We start from the raw sequence: 17,872 nt of genomic DNA, 5'->3' as shown, positions 1-17,872 counted from the left end.
TGGGGTGTTGTTGTCATACAGTTGTCTACGGCAGCAGATCGTTCTGGGTTTCTACTGGTCAAAGTGACGGCTGTGATGAGAGAATTGGATCTCAGTGGAGGGCAAGTGGTCCATAACTTTAATTTTGGAGAGAAAAAAATGTAGGCTTAGTGCCCTGTGGTCCATTGCCCAGTAGGAAATGTAGAATACTCAAAAGTACTTTAAAAGTTCTTGAGTTACTTTTCTCAGGGAGTAACGTTGGAAGTACTTTTAAAGTAATTGAGTTACTTTACTCAGGGAGTAACGCAGTAAAGTAACTGGTTACTTTTTAAAAAAAGTAACGCAGTAACGTACTTTGATTACTTTTAAAGTAACCCTTACCCAACACTGAACATGACGCATCATCTGAAACATGGAAGTAGCTACATGCCCATTAGCACAATCATTACTGCTTTGCCGACAGCGTCACTAACAGGCGGCTCGCTCAGTATGTGACGTGCACTTGTAGATAAAATATAGGCCTATATTAATGAAGGTTCATTAGTACGGTTTTGTATTTCTCTGTAATGTAGCACAGTGTTAACTTATACTGTTCTTTCGCAGACCTTGAACTCAAACCATTGTGTTGCCCCGCCCAAAATATGATTTTATAATTAAATTAATATCGTAAACATGTGGGTGACTAGTCGACTAATGGCCCTAAATGATGACTATTGGTTGACTAGGGACATTCTTAGTCGGGGGCAGCCCTAAAACAAGTTTTTTTTTTTAAATACTGTGTCATCTTTTTCAATTAAAAAGCAGCAGTATACCTAATATACTGTTGCTTTTTAAGTATACCTAATAATAGCCTGATAGTAAAGCTGATTTACAAAGCACTAAAAACTGAATAAATGAAGGAGTTTGCAAAAACAACAAAAAATGCTGCATATTATGCTGATGACCCAGCCTTAATTATCGTAGGTGAAATTCCTTCCACGACAGTCCCAGCTAGAGCAGTATTTTGCATTTTGCATTTAACAATCATCTAAATATTTAAAGACGAAACATTATCATGAGTGTTAAATTTTAAGACAAAATACAGCTGAACAAAATCACTTTCTCCAAAAACCAACATACAATATTTTGTGCTTATAAATAACAATTTCTAGTTTTTGTGAAGTACCTAGAGATAATACATGCTACCATTTTGCCGTGTTGTACATCACTTAATCCACATTAAGATTAAAAGATTATTACACCTCTGGTGAAGAGTTTTCTTCTCCATGCTTCATTATATTACAACATGCCTGAGAGAGGATTTAGATCATAGGCCCTGGAGAGGAAAAATCTGAACCACTGTGAATCCTAAAAGCATTTAAACCCCCAGCCCCTACACAGCTTGACCCATTTCAGCATCCACTTGTCTAAAGCACACTTGAATACAGCACAGTGGTGTACTGTATGGGTATACTGTCTCATAAACACATCTCAAATACAACTGTCACAGCAATATTTTCTGAATGAGTAATCATGAACTGCTCCCGTTCAGGGGTAGATAAAAAGGGAGTGAATTTCATTGATGTATCATACATGTATGCATGCTGCATTGACCCCCCCCCTATATTCCCTTATACAGTAAACCCAGGCTCAACGTAATTAGCTGGCCAAGGAGTTGATTAAATGTGGGGGTTGAAAGACCAATTCTGAATGACATCAGGGTGAAGACCTGTTTCATCTGTCGTCATTTGATGAGAGATTGGATCTCAAAAAGACATTACAAAACCTAATGATGCAAGAAAATAACTGGACCCAAGTCATCCAGTCTTCTCTAATCTGTTGGCATCATTAAGGTACAGCAGCCATGTGCTGGGGAGGAAAAGACAATTCACAATAGCTCATTATCAAAATGTCAACTATTGAGTGTTTGCTTAGATAGAGCAGTGTGCTCTTGTAGTTTGTGCTTTAATTGTGTTGTGCTCATTGAAATGAATGGAGTAAAATCTGTGTGTGAACATGCTTGTGAGCAATAACACGGCCTCGTTCCAAGACATTGTGTTAAGTGTGCCGTCGGTTAAACAATAACAAGAGTGAAACCCAGCTATGAAACAAGTTAATGGTCTGAAAGCAGTCTAGGAAGCATTCCTCAAAATAACAGAAAAAAGAATCAGCAGACAGATTGCTATGATTAAATAAAATAAAATAACTTCACTTTATCCTTCCCACAAACGCCCTCAATCTCAGTAGATCAATATAGTAGTCATAGCATTTCTCCCTGAGTTTTTACTAAATAGTTACATCACTTCTCACAACATGTACTCTTTTAAGATGCACCGGTCAATGCTTATACAAGAGGTAATTAAAAGTGCGCCAAAAGACACATGGGGAATATAGATTTCTGTGCAGTGCAAAGTGGCTGTGAAGTAATTCTCTCTAAGAGAAACACATACACACCTGCTCATTCAGTGAGAATCAAGGACCCAAAGGAACCTGTAAATCTATTATTCTCTACCCACGCTCCTGACTACAGGCCTCCCACTTACAGATGGCAGACCTTACTGTTCTCACGACAACTGAACTGCAAAATTATCATTTGAATCCCTGTAAAGAGCACACAGAGAGGAGCAGAGGGAGAAAGATTAACAAAGAGCTGACATTTTTTTCCCATAATACCTGTTGTTCTTTTGCTCATCATGCAAACTAAATCTGTGAGTCAGCTCTAAAGCTCCTTGCAGACTGTGAAAGAACTTTCATCAACCTGGCAATTCGACTGTGATAAATAACAAGCAATTGGCATTACAGTTTTTAAAACTTTTTTATGAATCCTGCTGAGAAATAACAGATTTAACTTATTTCATTCTGCTGGGATGGTCCATAAAAGCATCATCTGCAAATGTATCCTTGTAAAAATGAAAAGCTGCCTGACAATATAATAAGGATCACAGCTGAATCGAGTGACACAGATCTCTATTTCCTGTCATTAATCTGTAATGTCTCTTTTCCGCTCCAACATGAGTTGTGTTGTCACTGCTATGTGGCCCAGCTGTGGAGCTCAGGATAATAGAGGATTCCGTAAGCGCCCGCACTGTGCAATAATGAAAAATGCCCCATGCTGCGAGATTTCATAATCCGTCTGAGGCCTTGGACCTGGTCGCTGGTCCATGGAGAGAGTCTCATTAAACTTCTCATTAGTGACACACTGAGCTTCTGTAATGACTGAATGAAAATACAAATCACCTCAGACATGAAAGGAGGGACAACAACGATGGACCCAGGCTGCATCTCTGTGCTGCCAAATCTTCTGAGAAGAGCATTTGCATTTGGCAAATGGAACCGTAGTGCACATCTGTTTACGGTCTGAAAATTTGTAGTCTCACATAGCCAGCCCTATCTTGCGCTGTGCCAGTGTTGGAAAAGATCTGAAGCCATTGGAATTCTGCACAAAGGTTAAAAAAAAAAAAAAAAAAGCTCTGGGCTGTTTGTATTTCTCTAAACCAATCACAATCTTGGGTGGTGCTTCGTCCAGGATGCAATGACGGTGCTAAATAGTGTTGAGACATTTGTACATTTGCACATACATAATAGCTGAATCCCTGCAGAATAAAACGCCACATAAAACAACAGACGTTTTAGTGTGAAGGTTGCTACTTAGGTTGATGTTGTTTCACACACAGCACTCAAATGAAGTGCAGAGATGATTCTGGATATGCAAGACTAGTTTTAATAGCAATGGGGATTTTGTCCGTAACAGGCGGCCATTGACAGGCTTGACAACTAAGGCTGTCGTGATACCTGCAACACCGCACTACTGACTGGTCAGCTGCAAGGGATGGCAGGCAACCGCTACCACCGCTATGTTCATGTTTTTCTTTTTTTTCATGGGATCGCTGATGAGGCGTTGAACGTCTATTCTACGCTGAGTGCTGCACATTTTGTGGTCACTAAGAGTTAAATAATATTCCCTGTTGAGTAAAACCCTGCAGCTGCTTGTCATTTTCACTTTTGACACAGCCGTCCACTCACACAGTAGGAGGGGGGGCGGTACAAATACCACAGAGACAAACCGTCACATTGCAGAACAACAAAAATTGAGTAGAAATGAATACTGAACCTACACAGTGAGTCCATTCTCTCTCCCTACGTGCTTCAGCCTTCCCTTCACCCAGAGCAAGGACCAGAGCAAGAAGGTACTCTACCTTGTGGCAACATTTTAACTTCTGCAGATGTTCAGTATCATAGCAACCAGGCGCAACCAAAGCCTCTCAGCTGAAAAAAAAAAAGGCTGCGCCCCTCATTGCTCCTGTGTGTTCTGCATTTTACAATGAACAAGTACTTAATTTGTTTCAAAACTGTGTCATCTTTGTCATCTAAAAGCAACAATGTACCTACTAATAGTCTAACAACAATGCTTATTTACAAAGCATTAAAATCAGGACAACAAAAAATAGCATTATTCTGCATATTGCGCTGTTGGGCCACCCTTAATCACTGCAAGGGAAATTCCATCACAGGGACAGCCCCACTTATACCCACAGTCTGCATCCTGTGAGCCAGACTGGGAAATTCGTGAAGAATGGATCCCCATTACATTCATACATGTATGCACTGTACCTCTAGACATATCTCCTATCCACTTACTCACTAACAGAGGAGTACTCTAAACAAACACAAATCCGCATCTCTGGTAGAAAGCTATCATGAATCAAATCAAAGTGCCTTTTCATCCACTGCACTGTAAATTTATGCCGTTTATTTCAATATATAAATTCTTGAAAAGGGCAGTAATGATTGCACTTACAATCTCAGGCCACATGATGAGTGGAATGCTGTCATGATTGCTTGTGCAGAGGTGCTGAGACTGTGTGGGTGAAAGGCTGTTTTTGAGGAGGCTCTGACATGCAATCATATTTTTATTACCAGCCGGTCACATGGTGAGGACTGAAAGGAGCGGCCGAGCAGCATGCTTGTATGAGATGGACGAATTCAATTTAGCAAACTGTTTATGTCAGATTCTTTCTCATTTAGGTATATGAACATTGTGTTTTTAAAAGGGAAATTCTAAGAAAATGCAAAATACTGTCGTCTGCAGTTTATTAAGAAAGCTCTGATTCTAAAGATGCATTTATCACTGGAGGACTTTTTTCCCCACACATCTGATGCGCAGCAAGACAGCTGGTGCAGCACGCCCTTGTCCATGCTCACAGAGGGTGACAAAACTTAGAAAGAAAATAAAGCCATCACACTCTGAATTGACATGAGCGGGATAAAGAGGGCTCTGTGCAGAGTGTGTGTGCGCACACGTTTGCACGGTCCGCATGCCTGCTTGGCTCTGCAAATGAAACTTTGTATGAACACTCTGATCAGCGCACCCCTTGGCTGGAGTGGAGCCTGGCTATGAATATCAATTTTGCATTCATCGCTAGCTGCTCCCCCCGATGCACCACCTGACACAAAAGAGAATCAGCTTTCTGTTTGTGTCAGCGTTTACCACGAAGCGCTGCATGGCTTAAAAGAGGGAGCCTCCTTCACACGGCCTCTTTACCTCAAGGGCATCGACAAACTATATGTGTTGTCTAAGTTGTATAAAAGTGGGTACAATGAACGTGTACGGCAGTTGTCTGAGGCAACAAAAGACTTTTTAGCTTCCAGGTATCAAAGCAGCTGTGAGCATCAACCTCCAAGAACTCACATGTCATGTGAGGCAAAATGACATGACAACAGCTCAGTGCAGTCACCTATTTACAGTACTGTAGGTCCACTTACAAACACACACAGGCAACAAACACACATAAATGGCACTACTTAAGCCATGTACAGGGTATTGTAAAGGGCTGATTTCTTATTGGCTTTTTTCAAGCAGTGAAGAATAGCATGCGGCTTGCTGGTATCAGACTAATCAGGGTTTTTATTGATCGCCTGTGTAATCATCGCCCTCCATTCATGCGTCAGCCAGTCCCACTTCAATATTGAGCAATTATCCTCAACAACCACAGCTTGAGCCACGCCACAACTGGTGATGATATGATCGCGGGTGGTGAGGAAAATGCCTCATTTCTTCCTTGTCGATCATTTCATCATATCTGCATTTGCTTAAAGAGTCATGTTCTGCACAATCAACTGCTGGATGTCTTGAACATAATTCGCAACCCACCTATAGAACGCAGAGGGTTGTCTCTCTAGGTTTATGTAAATCATCTTTGGGTGGGCAAAAAAGATCGATTGTGTGGTTAAATGAAACCTTTTTCTGCATGTGCTCCAGAAATATTCACAAGTGCAAACACAACATTCAAACATAAATGGCTAGCAAAATGTATGTTATTTTTTTTTTTCAGCACACCTACTGTACTGGTCAATCAAATGTACTGCCACTTTACTCTCACCTCTATGATCCAGGCCGAGAGATGAGAAAAATACAAAAACAGTCTGCTGTATTAGCTGTGGGAAGGCAGCAATGACACGGAGACCCCATTGCTCACACTATGCACTCATTATCTGCTGTGACTCCAGGTCTTCAATATTAGCCAGCAATAAGCACTCTGCAGGACCATCTGCTGTACCAGCATGGGCTATTCTGAGAGTGAGAGAAACCGCCATGGAGAAGAAGGAAAGAAAAAAGATATACCATGCTGTTTGTTGAAATAAAAACGAGAAGAGAGGCCAAGGAGGGAGAAGGAACATGAGGAGTGGAGCACAAGAGATATATAAAAAAAAACCTACAACTTAATATGTAAAAGCCAAGTGAAAGCTGTGAAAGGCAGTTCAAAAGTGAGAGTAGAGAAAATTTCCCTAGGGCACAGTAGGGGAGATGTAACTCAGCCTAGTTAGAATCGATTACTAATTAGCACTGAGTTGATGACGGAAATAACAGCTTCTTCCTGTAGATGCTACCACCGAAGCAACTCCTGAGCATTATGAGGGTTGTGTCAAGCCCCCAAACTCTGATCAAAGATGAACTGATGTGCAGGAATTGAATGCTGAGTCTTTTGGAGGTACGTGTAATTGGCTTCATTTCATGACACAACGGGAGTGATATTTTCCTCTCACCTTTTCTTTCAACACCCAAATTAGGTCCCCCAAAGATCCTATGTGCACACAGTAGATGCAGAGGCAGGCTAAGAGAAGCGAAGATGCTTCAAAGCACTAATCAGTGTGGACAACAATGTCCAAGCAATTCATGCCTTGCTGAAATCAGGTGTGCAAGCCCTAGAACATCCTCTGAGGCCCCTGTGGTGTTATGCGACTCATCTCTTCCTAGCTTCAGTCACAGCAAAATACTCCCAGAGAGAACAGACACACTCATGCCATTGTTTAATACATTAACTGCAAGAAATGTTTATGCACAGCACATAGGCAATCTGCAAGTGCTGGAGAATCTTACCTTCTGTCTGATCTCCTCCTCCATTTTGACAGGGGAACCCAGCTCAGCTACCTGTTTAACTCCGTCGCTAGCAAAGCCACCGTATTCCCACAGCACGTAATTCTTAGAGTGGGAGGCACCGATGATGGCTGACCAGTGATTGGCACGACCTGGTGAAATAGACAATAAAGTATCTCATTAGTTGGACATCCCAAAGTTACGTCTTAATCACTCAGTTAGCCGATCATTTTTGCCATTTTCAAGGCACAGCTTTAGTAAAGCCCAGCTGATTGATGCATCAGTCCGTTGACTGACAGACCAAACACCTCCTTTGGTGCTTCATATTTACTCGACAAAGTGATTTGTTTCAGTCGAAATATTAATCCCTGTAGGTGCAAACCACCTACAGTGTATTACTTTGATTTTATGCTCCCTCATAATCCTTTCATCCCGTCTCCCCATCATTCTCATTCAGGGCAAAGGTGTATGTTCCCAAGTGACATACAGGAAAGGGGATAGTCGAGCTCTATATCTGCTTTAAACCTGTGAGCACAGAGAGAATGCAGCAGCAGTGGTGATCCATCAGAGGTGACAGCACAGGCAAAGCTAAATATTTGAGCCTTATACAATTAACTTAGAGAGGGTGGAAGCTACAGCCCTGCTGTAACCTCCACTGTTGTGCAATCATAATAAGGCATGGAGGACAGCTGTTCAACTAGTATTGATGGGCTCTCTGGTGATGTTTATGTGTCATTTTGGGATATCCTTACTGTCTCACTGTGGGTCCTAAGCAGTCTGATTTGTCTACCTCAACAGCACAGGAATTGGATGTCTCATATTCCTTCATTACCCCCCCTACTGTTATATTATACCTCTGCCTAGTATGCTATTATGTACACATGAGTTGGAATGACATCCTGCTACATAACCCTGAGAGCACAATAATGACTTTACAGCCTCAATCAATGTGTGCTTGAGTCCTGGTGGGTCTAACATCCCTAATTTTGAAGATGTAAACTTCATTTGCTTTCGACAGCCACTCAGGAACATGAAGGATTATGGTTGTGATGGTAAGGATGGTATTATACTTCTTACTTAGTCAAGGTGAGGTTCACTCAAATAGGTCATAGGTCTGCCTCTCATCTTTATGCCCTAAATAGAGCCCTTACTCTGCAGTTCTGTAAGTCACCCTTTCTGCCTTCTGCTGGTTCCCAGTGCGATTGTGAACAAAGATTAATCGCTCTGATAATCTAATCTCTGTTTGTAGTGTTCCTGTAACAGAGTGTAGTGTGGAAATGCAAACAGTTTTTCATAGGAAGTTAATGTAGGACCACTTTAAAATAAGATTTATTTCTCCTGACTTTTTACTTCTACAAAATTGTACTGTACTGAGATCTGGATGAACGCTTGGAGGCAAAGATAGATGGATGATTGTATTAGCTATACAGGACTAGTGGTGGACCAGTTGCTGTTTCATAAATCAGGTAGCCCTTTAGTGACCAACACATTTCGCAGCTCTCAGGGGACTCTGATATTTCTTTGCCTATTGTCTTCCTAAAGCGTGGCATGACCTTGACTCACAATGTCCTACTCTTGCACTGAATATTTGCTTTGACATATTTTACTGTCTTTGATTATTATTGCATTACATGATTTTTCACATGGTTATCAAACATGTCTGATACACTCTTTAGTTTTGGATCAAAGCGGGCAAAAAAAACGCCCTAACAAAAAAATAAATAAATAAATAATTTCCTTCCTCTAGCACTGAATGTAATCAAGTATGGTTCTTGCTCTTTCTAGTGTTTCTGATGTCTTCTGTCACTGAGTGTATTGTTTTGTTTTGTTTAACCTTTTTGATAAAGTTGGGTTTTGGACAGTGTTTTTGATTAATGCAGAATTTCCTCTGTCACTGAATGGCTTTGACTCCTCACAGCCCTTGCTTACATGCAGCGCTTCAAGGTTCACTGCTCAGTATTTTTCCTTGTATGGACAAATCTGATACCATGACATCTTGTCCCACTCTTATGATGATTACACTCTTCCAATCAGCCAAGTGAATGAATTAGATTCAGCTCTTCACAACTGTAATCTATATTAATTACATAAGTATAAAATGTGTAATAAGATATTTACTTTTCTAGCATCTTTTTGCTGGTTAATTTCAAAGTTCCAGTATGTAGGATTTGAAGGATGTATTGGCAGGAATCAAATACGCATATTTTCTTTAGTGTATAACCAGCTGAAAATAAGAATTGTTGTGTTTTCTCATTAGAATGAGACATTTATATATGCGCAGGGAGCAGGTCCTTGTCCATGGACTCCGCCATGTTTCTACAGTAACCTAGAATGGACAAACCAAACACTGGCTCTAGATAGGGCCATTTGTGTTTATTGTGTTTTTGCATCGGCCACCATTAATAGCAGCCCCTCCATGACGAGCAGCATCAGAAAAAACTGTTTCTATTTATTGTCAAAGTGCTGTATTCAGTGTTTAAATCACTGGTTCCGCTTGTTTGGAGACTTCTTTGGATAATTCGACTTCTGCTGAAAACCACCTGAACGTCTAGATCTGAAGTTATCAGAGAAAAAGATGAGCACACATTAGCAGGTGCTGGGCTAGCGACCTGTCTCCGACAAGTTAAACAGCTTGTGAGAAACACTGATTTGTAATGTGAAACTGCTTTATTCAGTGTTTTTACCGGTTTAAATCACCAGGTCTATTTGTTTGGGAGAAGTAAAGACCTCTTTTGGCATTGACATATTTTGCCTCCTGGTAAAAACCCTCTGAATGTCTAGATTGGAAAAAAAGGCAAGCACATGTTAAATTATCAGAAAAAAAAGTGAACACACATTAGCAGGTACTCATCACAGATAGGCCAAACAGCTAAAGTGAAACACTAATTTGTAACGCTGTATTCAGGGTCTTATTGGTTTCAATCACCTCATTTATAAACACTGCATATGCACAAAACGAGGCCTGAAAGAGACATATGGCACGTCCTACACAAAAGTTGTGATCTATAAAAACAGACTTGATGGGAAAAACTTTGAACCATGCTTACAAACATTTTGAAGACAAGAAATTGGTGACACAGATGGTGAGGTGTAAGCCTGATTGTAGAAACTGTTAACTATTTTTTTGGCACAGGCCAGTTTTGGCTTTTGTCTGTATACATGTTTAATGTGGATCCTTTGCATTGGTTAATAAATGAAACCCCTGATCCATTTGTTTTGGAGAGGAAGAGACCTCTGGCTCCTGGCAAAACTTTCCTGAGCAATTAACAGTAAGGATCTAACCAGGAGAGGTTTCAGCTGGTTACAGTCTGCAGTCATCACCACTAGAGGCCACGAAATCCCCCTAAATCTCACACATTGCTCCTTTAAAGCTTCTGTAATGTAGTCTCTAATAATCTGTCTGAACTTTATTTGCACTGTAAACCTGCATGCAGCCTTCTAATGCTAGCCGGGGTTGCGGGGGCAGCAGGCCAAGCAAAGCACCCCATACGTCCCTCACCCCAGCGACGCTTTCCAGCTCCTCCTGGTGGACCCCAAGGTGTCCACAGGCCAGATGAGACACGTAATCCCTCCAGCATGTTCTGGGTATACCCTTTTTGGGCCTTTTTCCAGTGGGACGTGCCTGGGACACCTCTAATGGGAGGTGCCCAGGATGCATCCTGATCAGATGTCCAAACCACCTCAACTGACTCCTTTTGACGCAAAGAAGCAGCGGCTCTACTCCGAGCTCCCTCTGCATGTCCGAGCTCCTCACCCTACCTCTAAGGCTGAGCCCAGCCACCCCACAGAGGAAACTCATTTTGGCCTCTTGTATCCACAATCTCATTCTTCCGGTCAGTACCCAGAGCTCATGACCATAGGTGAGGGTTGGGACATAGATGGACCAGTAAATTGAAAGGTTCGCCTTCCGGCTCAGCTTCCTCTGGAAGTTCTGGCACAGCACCCACATCACTTCAGACCGCACCAAACCACTGATCCATCTCTCACTCCATTCTACCCTCACTTGTGAACAAGACTCTGTGATACCTGAACACCCTCACTTGAGGCAGTAAGAGTGGTCAGCTAAGGGGAGGAGTGGATAGTGGTGGTGGTTTTTCCTTAGGCTGTTAGAGAATATCAAAATACAGAATCAGGTTTAGAGGTTCTGCAATTGAAATGCACAGTGTGGTCCTTGGTTGGTTGGTTCTTCATTAGTTAGTAATAGCTTACGTCATTAGCTTCAGTACACGAGTTGAGTGATTGATAGCAAGTGCCTGTTGTTTTTCCATCCATTGATAATGAGCCCAAATCTGGCAAAACAGATTGTTTTGGGTAACTCCTCAACAACAGTTAGATTGGCCAAAAGCTGTGTTCTTCAGCGAGGAAATTAATGTGAGGAAAGTCTACAGAGCCAGGAGGGCTTTACTTTTTCAAGTACCTGAATGTTTATGTCAAGTAGGACACAGGGTCAACAAGGCTGAAGTTTGTTTGAAGAGTTTTGGATGTTTGCTGTATGAAAAAGTGGAAATGGGTTGCTACCTTGCATGTAGCAAAGACGAGGATAAAAAAAAATCTTTTAGTGCATTTTCTTGTTTATTTGATCTTGAAAGGACTTTAAGTCTTTTTAAGTATGGAAGCAACGTTATGAAAAGGGCAGGGATTACAGAAGCAGAGGATGCCTCTTACCACCTGCCCATCAATCCATATTTGTCTTGACTGTAAGGATTATTTCACACACATTAGTTGTTTAATATTTTTTGTTGATGCCCCTTTATGAAATTTTAAGGCTATTTGTGCTATGAGCTTTCATAAATATCTGACCCTGCCTGGCAGGGAGTCATTGCCAATATCTAAATTGCTTGAACATTATGGCTCTGGTTCACAGTTTTATATCCATCATCGGGTTATTTCACCTCAGGTTGAGGTAGTATTAGTTTACTTCAAAGGTGGGTATAACGGGTGCCACTGTCCTCCTTTTTAATGCGGTTTTAGTAGGTATTAGTGCTTGAGGTCAGTGTTGTGACTCTCGTCCATCTTCAATTTGTGGAAATGTTTTTTATAAGATACAAGGGAGAGAAATAGAGCAGTGACATGACATGTGCCGAGCTGCATAGTCTCAGAGTCCTTTAATGACCTGCTACAATTTTACAGGGCTGTGTTAGGAATATGAAGCCCCATAAGGAAATAACCGCCTCCTCTGACCTCTCTAAACAGGTTAATAGGACTCTCTGGACCATTTTCCATTGCTAGACCTCAGAAAATACTTGCAGACTAAACAGAGACATTCAACAGAGCTCTGATTAAGTGGTGATGCACAAAATTGTTGTGCAGCTGATGTAGACAGAGGTATACTGAGCTTTCCAGCATCACACATTTGACTTCAACACTCAGTACGTTTACATGGACAGTTTAATTCCACTTTTAATCGGAATGAAAAGCCATTCTGATTAAAAGTGGTCATGTAAATGGTCATTCCGATTGAAAATTAAATCCAATTAAAGGGGGTGGTTTATTCCGTTTGTCATTCCGAATGAAAGAATTTTGTGTGCATGTATACACTCATTCCTCTTCATGTTCATTCCGGTCTTTCTGCGCATGCTCGTTTCCTTGCACTTCTGGCGGGATGACGTATATAGTGCGCATAGCAACGGGCTGCATAGCAACGGGCTGAGATAGAGCAGTCGGACTCGTTGCTCTCACCGGTTTCCATTCGCCACAGCACGGTCTTCTACCTCCCTTCTTCGACCTTCTACCTCCCCTCTCCCCCACAACAGACGAAGCATTAGCAGAACAAGGTTGTTGTCGTACTGCTGCTTCAAGAATATAAGCAAAACACGCCCGTCGTCAAGCATCTTGTTATCCAGAGAGAGGACTACAGTGTTTTTTCCCGGTAAATATAACATCTGTCCCGCCCCCTATCCAATCAGAAACCTTCCCTGCCGCAAACCTTGCGCGCACCCGAATAAAGGCGATTGAACTGATCTCCCATGTAAACCCTCATTCGGAATGAATATTTCCCATGTAAACTACCTGGAAACACTTTATTTCCGAATGATTTCATTCAGATTTATTTCATTCTGAATGAGAAGCCATCATGTAACTGTTGTCCCCAAATTAAGGATTACATTGGAAATCCCTGTTCCCACTCAACCAGTGTTGTTCTGTGTACTGCCAGCTGTCTGTGAATAAACAGAGAATCTTTGGACATCATGTCCTACACAGATGATTCACAGTTGTAGTGTGGTAGTGTCAGAAAAACACGACTGGCCTTTATTTATGGGGGCCGGTGCAAATAAAACTGATTGATTGGAAATTTAAATAACAATGTTGTTTTGATTTTAAAGGAGACCAACCAAAATGTAGCTGTGGTGTTCAAGAGCTTTGATGGGGCTCGGCTGAAAGTGAATTTCGTCCACTGCAAAGCAATGAGAAATGTCCTTGTGTTTGGGAAATAAATACCACATGAAAAAATCATATGAAACGACTTTATATTCTGTCCAGGGAAGGAAGGTGATGGGCTAAATATAGAGAAGATGGAAGGCAGCTGTTTTTGGGTCTACGGTACATGTCAAGTCTGGACTTCAACATATTGCTTCCCTTGTATAATAGGAAATTGACTTCGATGCGGTCCCTCTTTCTTTGGTTAATAAATAAATATTAAACTCACTCTCCCTCTTTTGCTTCCTCTCTCTCTATCTCCTGCTAATCCCGTAAAAAAATATTTACTGACAACCAGGCCATTCTCCATCTCGACATACTCTCTGTGTCCGAGCGAGCTGCTGGCGCTTGGGTTGAATAGCCATGCATTGCTGCATGACTTACAATGGGCAGAAAAGGGGAGAAAGAAAATAGAACTGTCAAGGTTATCATGTCTGCAGAAAAAAAATAAAAAAAGACAGTCCTGTTGGCCTGTTTTACAGTGAATTTTTGGTCTGGAATGTGTGTCACCACAGTGGTCTCAGGCTCCTGCACTTGAAGGACACATGTTAAAAATAGAGAGATGATATGTGACATAGTGGCTTATCTCAGATAGCAAAAACATAAACCACTGAACCACTACTTACACCAGAAAGGAAAAGTCAGACCAAGTTTACTTCTAGCTATTTTTTGTAGAGTTTTTTAATGGAAAGTATCACCAAAATTCAAATGATGACAGATTATCATGTGCTAACTGGACTGTATTCAGTGAATAATATTGTCCAGTACAAAATGTGCAGTGTGTTATAATAACTGGTTACCTAGGAAATGACTTTGTGCAAGGAGAAATCCAACTGTAGCATCCTAAGAGTCAGGATGAAACAGACACCACGCAGCGTGCCCTATCCTCTTTTAAGTTGATCTATCTGCGAGGTGTGTGTTTGCGTATCTTTGTGTGAGAGTGAGTCACACACCAGCTACTCCCTCCATAAGACAGTAAATTAGGGCTCCTTTTCGATCTCAGGGTTTATCTTATTCCACTCTAATCAGTATATTGATCTGACCAGCGAGAGCCTGACTTAGACAAGAGAGCCGGTGTAATCCTTAAGTCCATTCACATCCTGATAGTGTGGCTCAAGGTTATACACACATCGCATTCAACCATAGTGTGATGCTGTAGCAAACCACACACATCACTATTGAGAGCCATGCATGGAGGCTAAACCACCCACATGTTGGGAACATATCCTGGAGTTTTTGGGACTACGGTGCTACAATCAAGATTAAAGGATACGGCTGCCAATTTTTGTTACTGTCAACAAATCCTATTCAAAGACCAGTATCAACAATGTATTAGTCTGTTTCTCAATACATTCTGACTCCCCCCCGAAGTCTGTGGCACTCACACAAAGCCCAGTCATTCATTTGACTTAAATCTGTTACAAAAAAAAAGGATCATGAGTGTACTTTCACTTAAACAAGTTTGCTAAAGCAGTTGGGAATAATAGCTTTTAGCAAAAGTTACTCAAACAGAAGTAATGGTGCATTTGCTGGGGACTCATTTTAGCTGCAGATGTGGTGAGCAGCAGGATGGTGTGTGTAGAATCTGCTAAAAATAAACTACAAAACCCAAGATCATCGTAATGACGAGACATGTCAACCAGTCAAATGGTGATGCTCACTGGAAAACAACCAAGGGCTAAGTGCCTTCCAATACCCATACTGCCATACTATTTGGTATGGCAGAAAAAGATTTAGTATGTCCTGATACATGGTAGCCTACAACATAGAAGGTCAAATGCATTTTGGCAAAAAAACAGAATATCCTACTGCATCCGCTCGGATTTTGCAGCGTGCAAGCCAGCATGCTCTCCTGGCTATTCTGACCCACAATCCTCTGCACAGCGGGAAATACATCACATTAACTGAGCTGCAAACAGATGACAGCTTGACAGAAGTCAAAATGGCGGATGACATTAAAATAACATTAAAATGACTGGTGACCAGTCGAATAGTAATAATAGGAATATTAATTGATTAAGTGAACAAATGAATCATAAAAAGGACATATATCAAATAACAACAGAGAAATGCATAGCCTATGTATGCGGCTGTGGCTCAGAGGTAGAGCAGATAGTCCACCAATCGGAAGATCAGCGGTTCGATCCCCGGCTCCTCCAGTCTGCATGTGGAAGTATCCTTGAGTAAGGTACTGAACCCCAAATTGCTCCTGATGATGCTTCCATCGGTGTGTGAGTGAGTTAAAAACTGAGTAGCAGGTGGCACATTGTACCTTGTAGCCTCAGCCACCAGTGTATGAATATGTGTGTAAATGGGTGAATGTGACTCGTAGTGGAAAAGCGCTTTGAGTGGTCGGATGACTAGAAAGGCGCTATAAAAGTGCAGGTCCATTTATTACTTAAAAGTTTAAACTACGTATGTTGCAAACATACATATACATATATGTATACATATACTGCAAAGTGGTGGCACTGTGGGGTGGTTAGCACTATCACAGCAAGAGGGTTCCTAGTTCGAACCCAGGGTGGGGGAGCCCCCCCCATGTTCAAAGACATGCAGGTTAATTAGTGACTCTAAATTGCCCATAAGTGTGACTGTGAGTGTGAATGGTTGTCTGTCTCTATGTGTCAGCCCTGTGATAGTCTGGCGACCTGTCCAGGGTGTACCCCACCTCTCACTCAAAGTCAGCTGGGATAGGCTCCAGCACCCCTGCGACCCCTAACAGGACACGCAGTTATGGAAAATGAATGAATGAACATTGCAAAGTAACAACAACAACAAAGCTCTCCGGGTTGACCTCGGTCTCTAGCGGACTCAGCGAATGGCATTTTGTTTTATCTCCAAGGTAACAGATATATAAGCATGAGGGTTCAGGGCGGAATTTTATGAGGAAGTAGTTTGTCCCGACTGTGTTCATACTGCATGCAACAGTACGTGCTTTTTAAGGGCAGCTGCAGTACCTACTGAAAGTAAAAAGAAAGTATGTGCACCTTGCAACAGGTTGGGCAACACTGGCAATACCTATTGGCATGATCTATTCACTGCTGGTTAAGGTCTTTTCATAGGATTTTTTTTGACAGTTAAAAAAAAAAAGCACCAGATAAATATATAAAATATGCCTTTTAATGTGTGAAGGAGCTGAGGTCACAGGGCAAATAATGGCTCGGAGTTTTGCTTACGTGGATAGTCTTTGGGATGCATCTTTTCTGACCAGTTCCCATAGAAGGTGACTCTGTACTTTGCTGTTCCACAGGCACAACAGTCGAGAAGAGGTTTCTCTGTAGTGTCTCCATACAGGGATTCTGTACAGAAATGAGGGGAAAAGTAAGATCCAGACAGAGAAATACAGAAGACCATGAGAAAGACATAGAGAGATTGCTCATTAGTATAAGAAGCAGATGAGAGTGGGAGCTGACAGGAGGAAGAAAGGGAGGGCATTACAAAATGGGAGGATGTGTAGCATAGTTCTTCTGATCTGTTGCACAGTGTGACATCCAATGTCATGCACAGTCAGGGGGGTCACACTCATTTACAATTATTCACATGCCAGAGCATAACAGCAGAGAGGAATGCCCCTGAATCAAAACAAGAGTCAAAGAAGACAATAAAAACAAAAAAGAGACTATAGGAGGGAAAGGTTATAGAGTACCATCAGGGGGGTTGAAAGAATAAGAAATTCAAAGTACATTATTTTATTCCATGCAAATAAAAGAAGCCTACCTTTCTCACACATGCGCTTGGTGAGTGAGCCTTCATCCTGGAAATCGATTATCCTCTTCTGCACAATGCTTGCCCTGCACATAGATAACAAGAAGATATGGAGGCAGTGAGGAGTGAAGTTTGTTGGGGGCAGCACTAAGTGCAAACGTATAGCTTGAGGGGCAAAAGTATGAGTCAATGTCACAGCAGGAAAAAAACAAGAAACACTTTGGAGGAGCTGTGAGGTTTTAAAAATACAGAAAAGACAACAGGCAGCAGGAAATGTGCAGAATCTTGGCTTTTAAGATGTGATAGATTCTGAACAGCGGATTGTGGCAGATGGAACAGGTGCAGAGTTATTCATAATCATCTTCATGTTTCTCTTTCTTTTTTCAGAGGACTTCTAAAAGCAGGTATCAGAGC

At 41.6% G+C, this 17,872-nt stretch overlaps 1 protein-coding gene across 1 annotated transcript in view; it reads right to left on the bottom strand.

Moving 5' to 3' along the window:
- spon1a (spondin 1a) overlaps positions 1 to 17,872 on the bottom strand; it is a 103,316-nt gene that overhangs the window by 65,567 nt on the left and 19,877 nt on the right. Inside the window, exons 4-6 of the mRNA XM_050045276.1 lie at positions 17,471 to 17,544; positions 16,930 to 17,052; positions 7,337 to 7,485 (exon numbers count right to left, since the gene is read on the bottom strand). Of these exons, the coding sequence (XP_049901233.1) occupies positions 7,337 to 7,485; positions 16,930 to 17,052; positions 17,471 to 17,544 (346 nt within the window). The remainder of the gene's footprint in view (positions 1 to 7,336; positions 7,486 to 16,929; positions 17,053 to 17,470; positions 17,545 to 17,872) is intronic.

This window comes from Epinephelus moara, chromosome 1 (genome assembly GCF_006386435.1).
Source record: "Epinephelus moara isolate mb chromosome 1, YSFRI_EMoa_1.0, whole genome shotgun sequence".
Lineage (NCBI taxonomy): Eukaryota > Metazoa > Chordata > Actinopteri > Perciformes > Serranidae > Epinephelus > Epinephelus moara.
The sequence above is the reverse complement of the archived record's forward strand: the minus strand, read 5'-3'. Positions and strand labels throughout refer to the sequence as shown.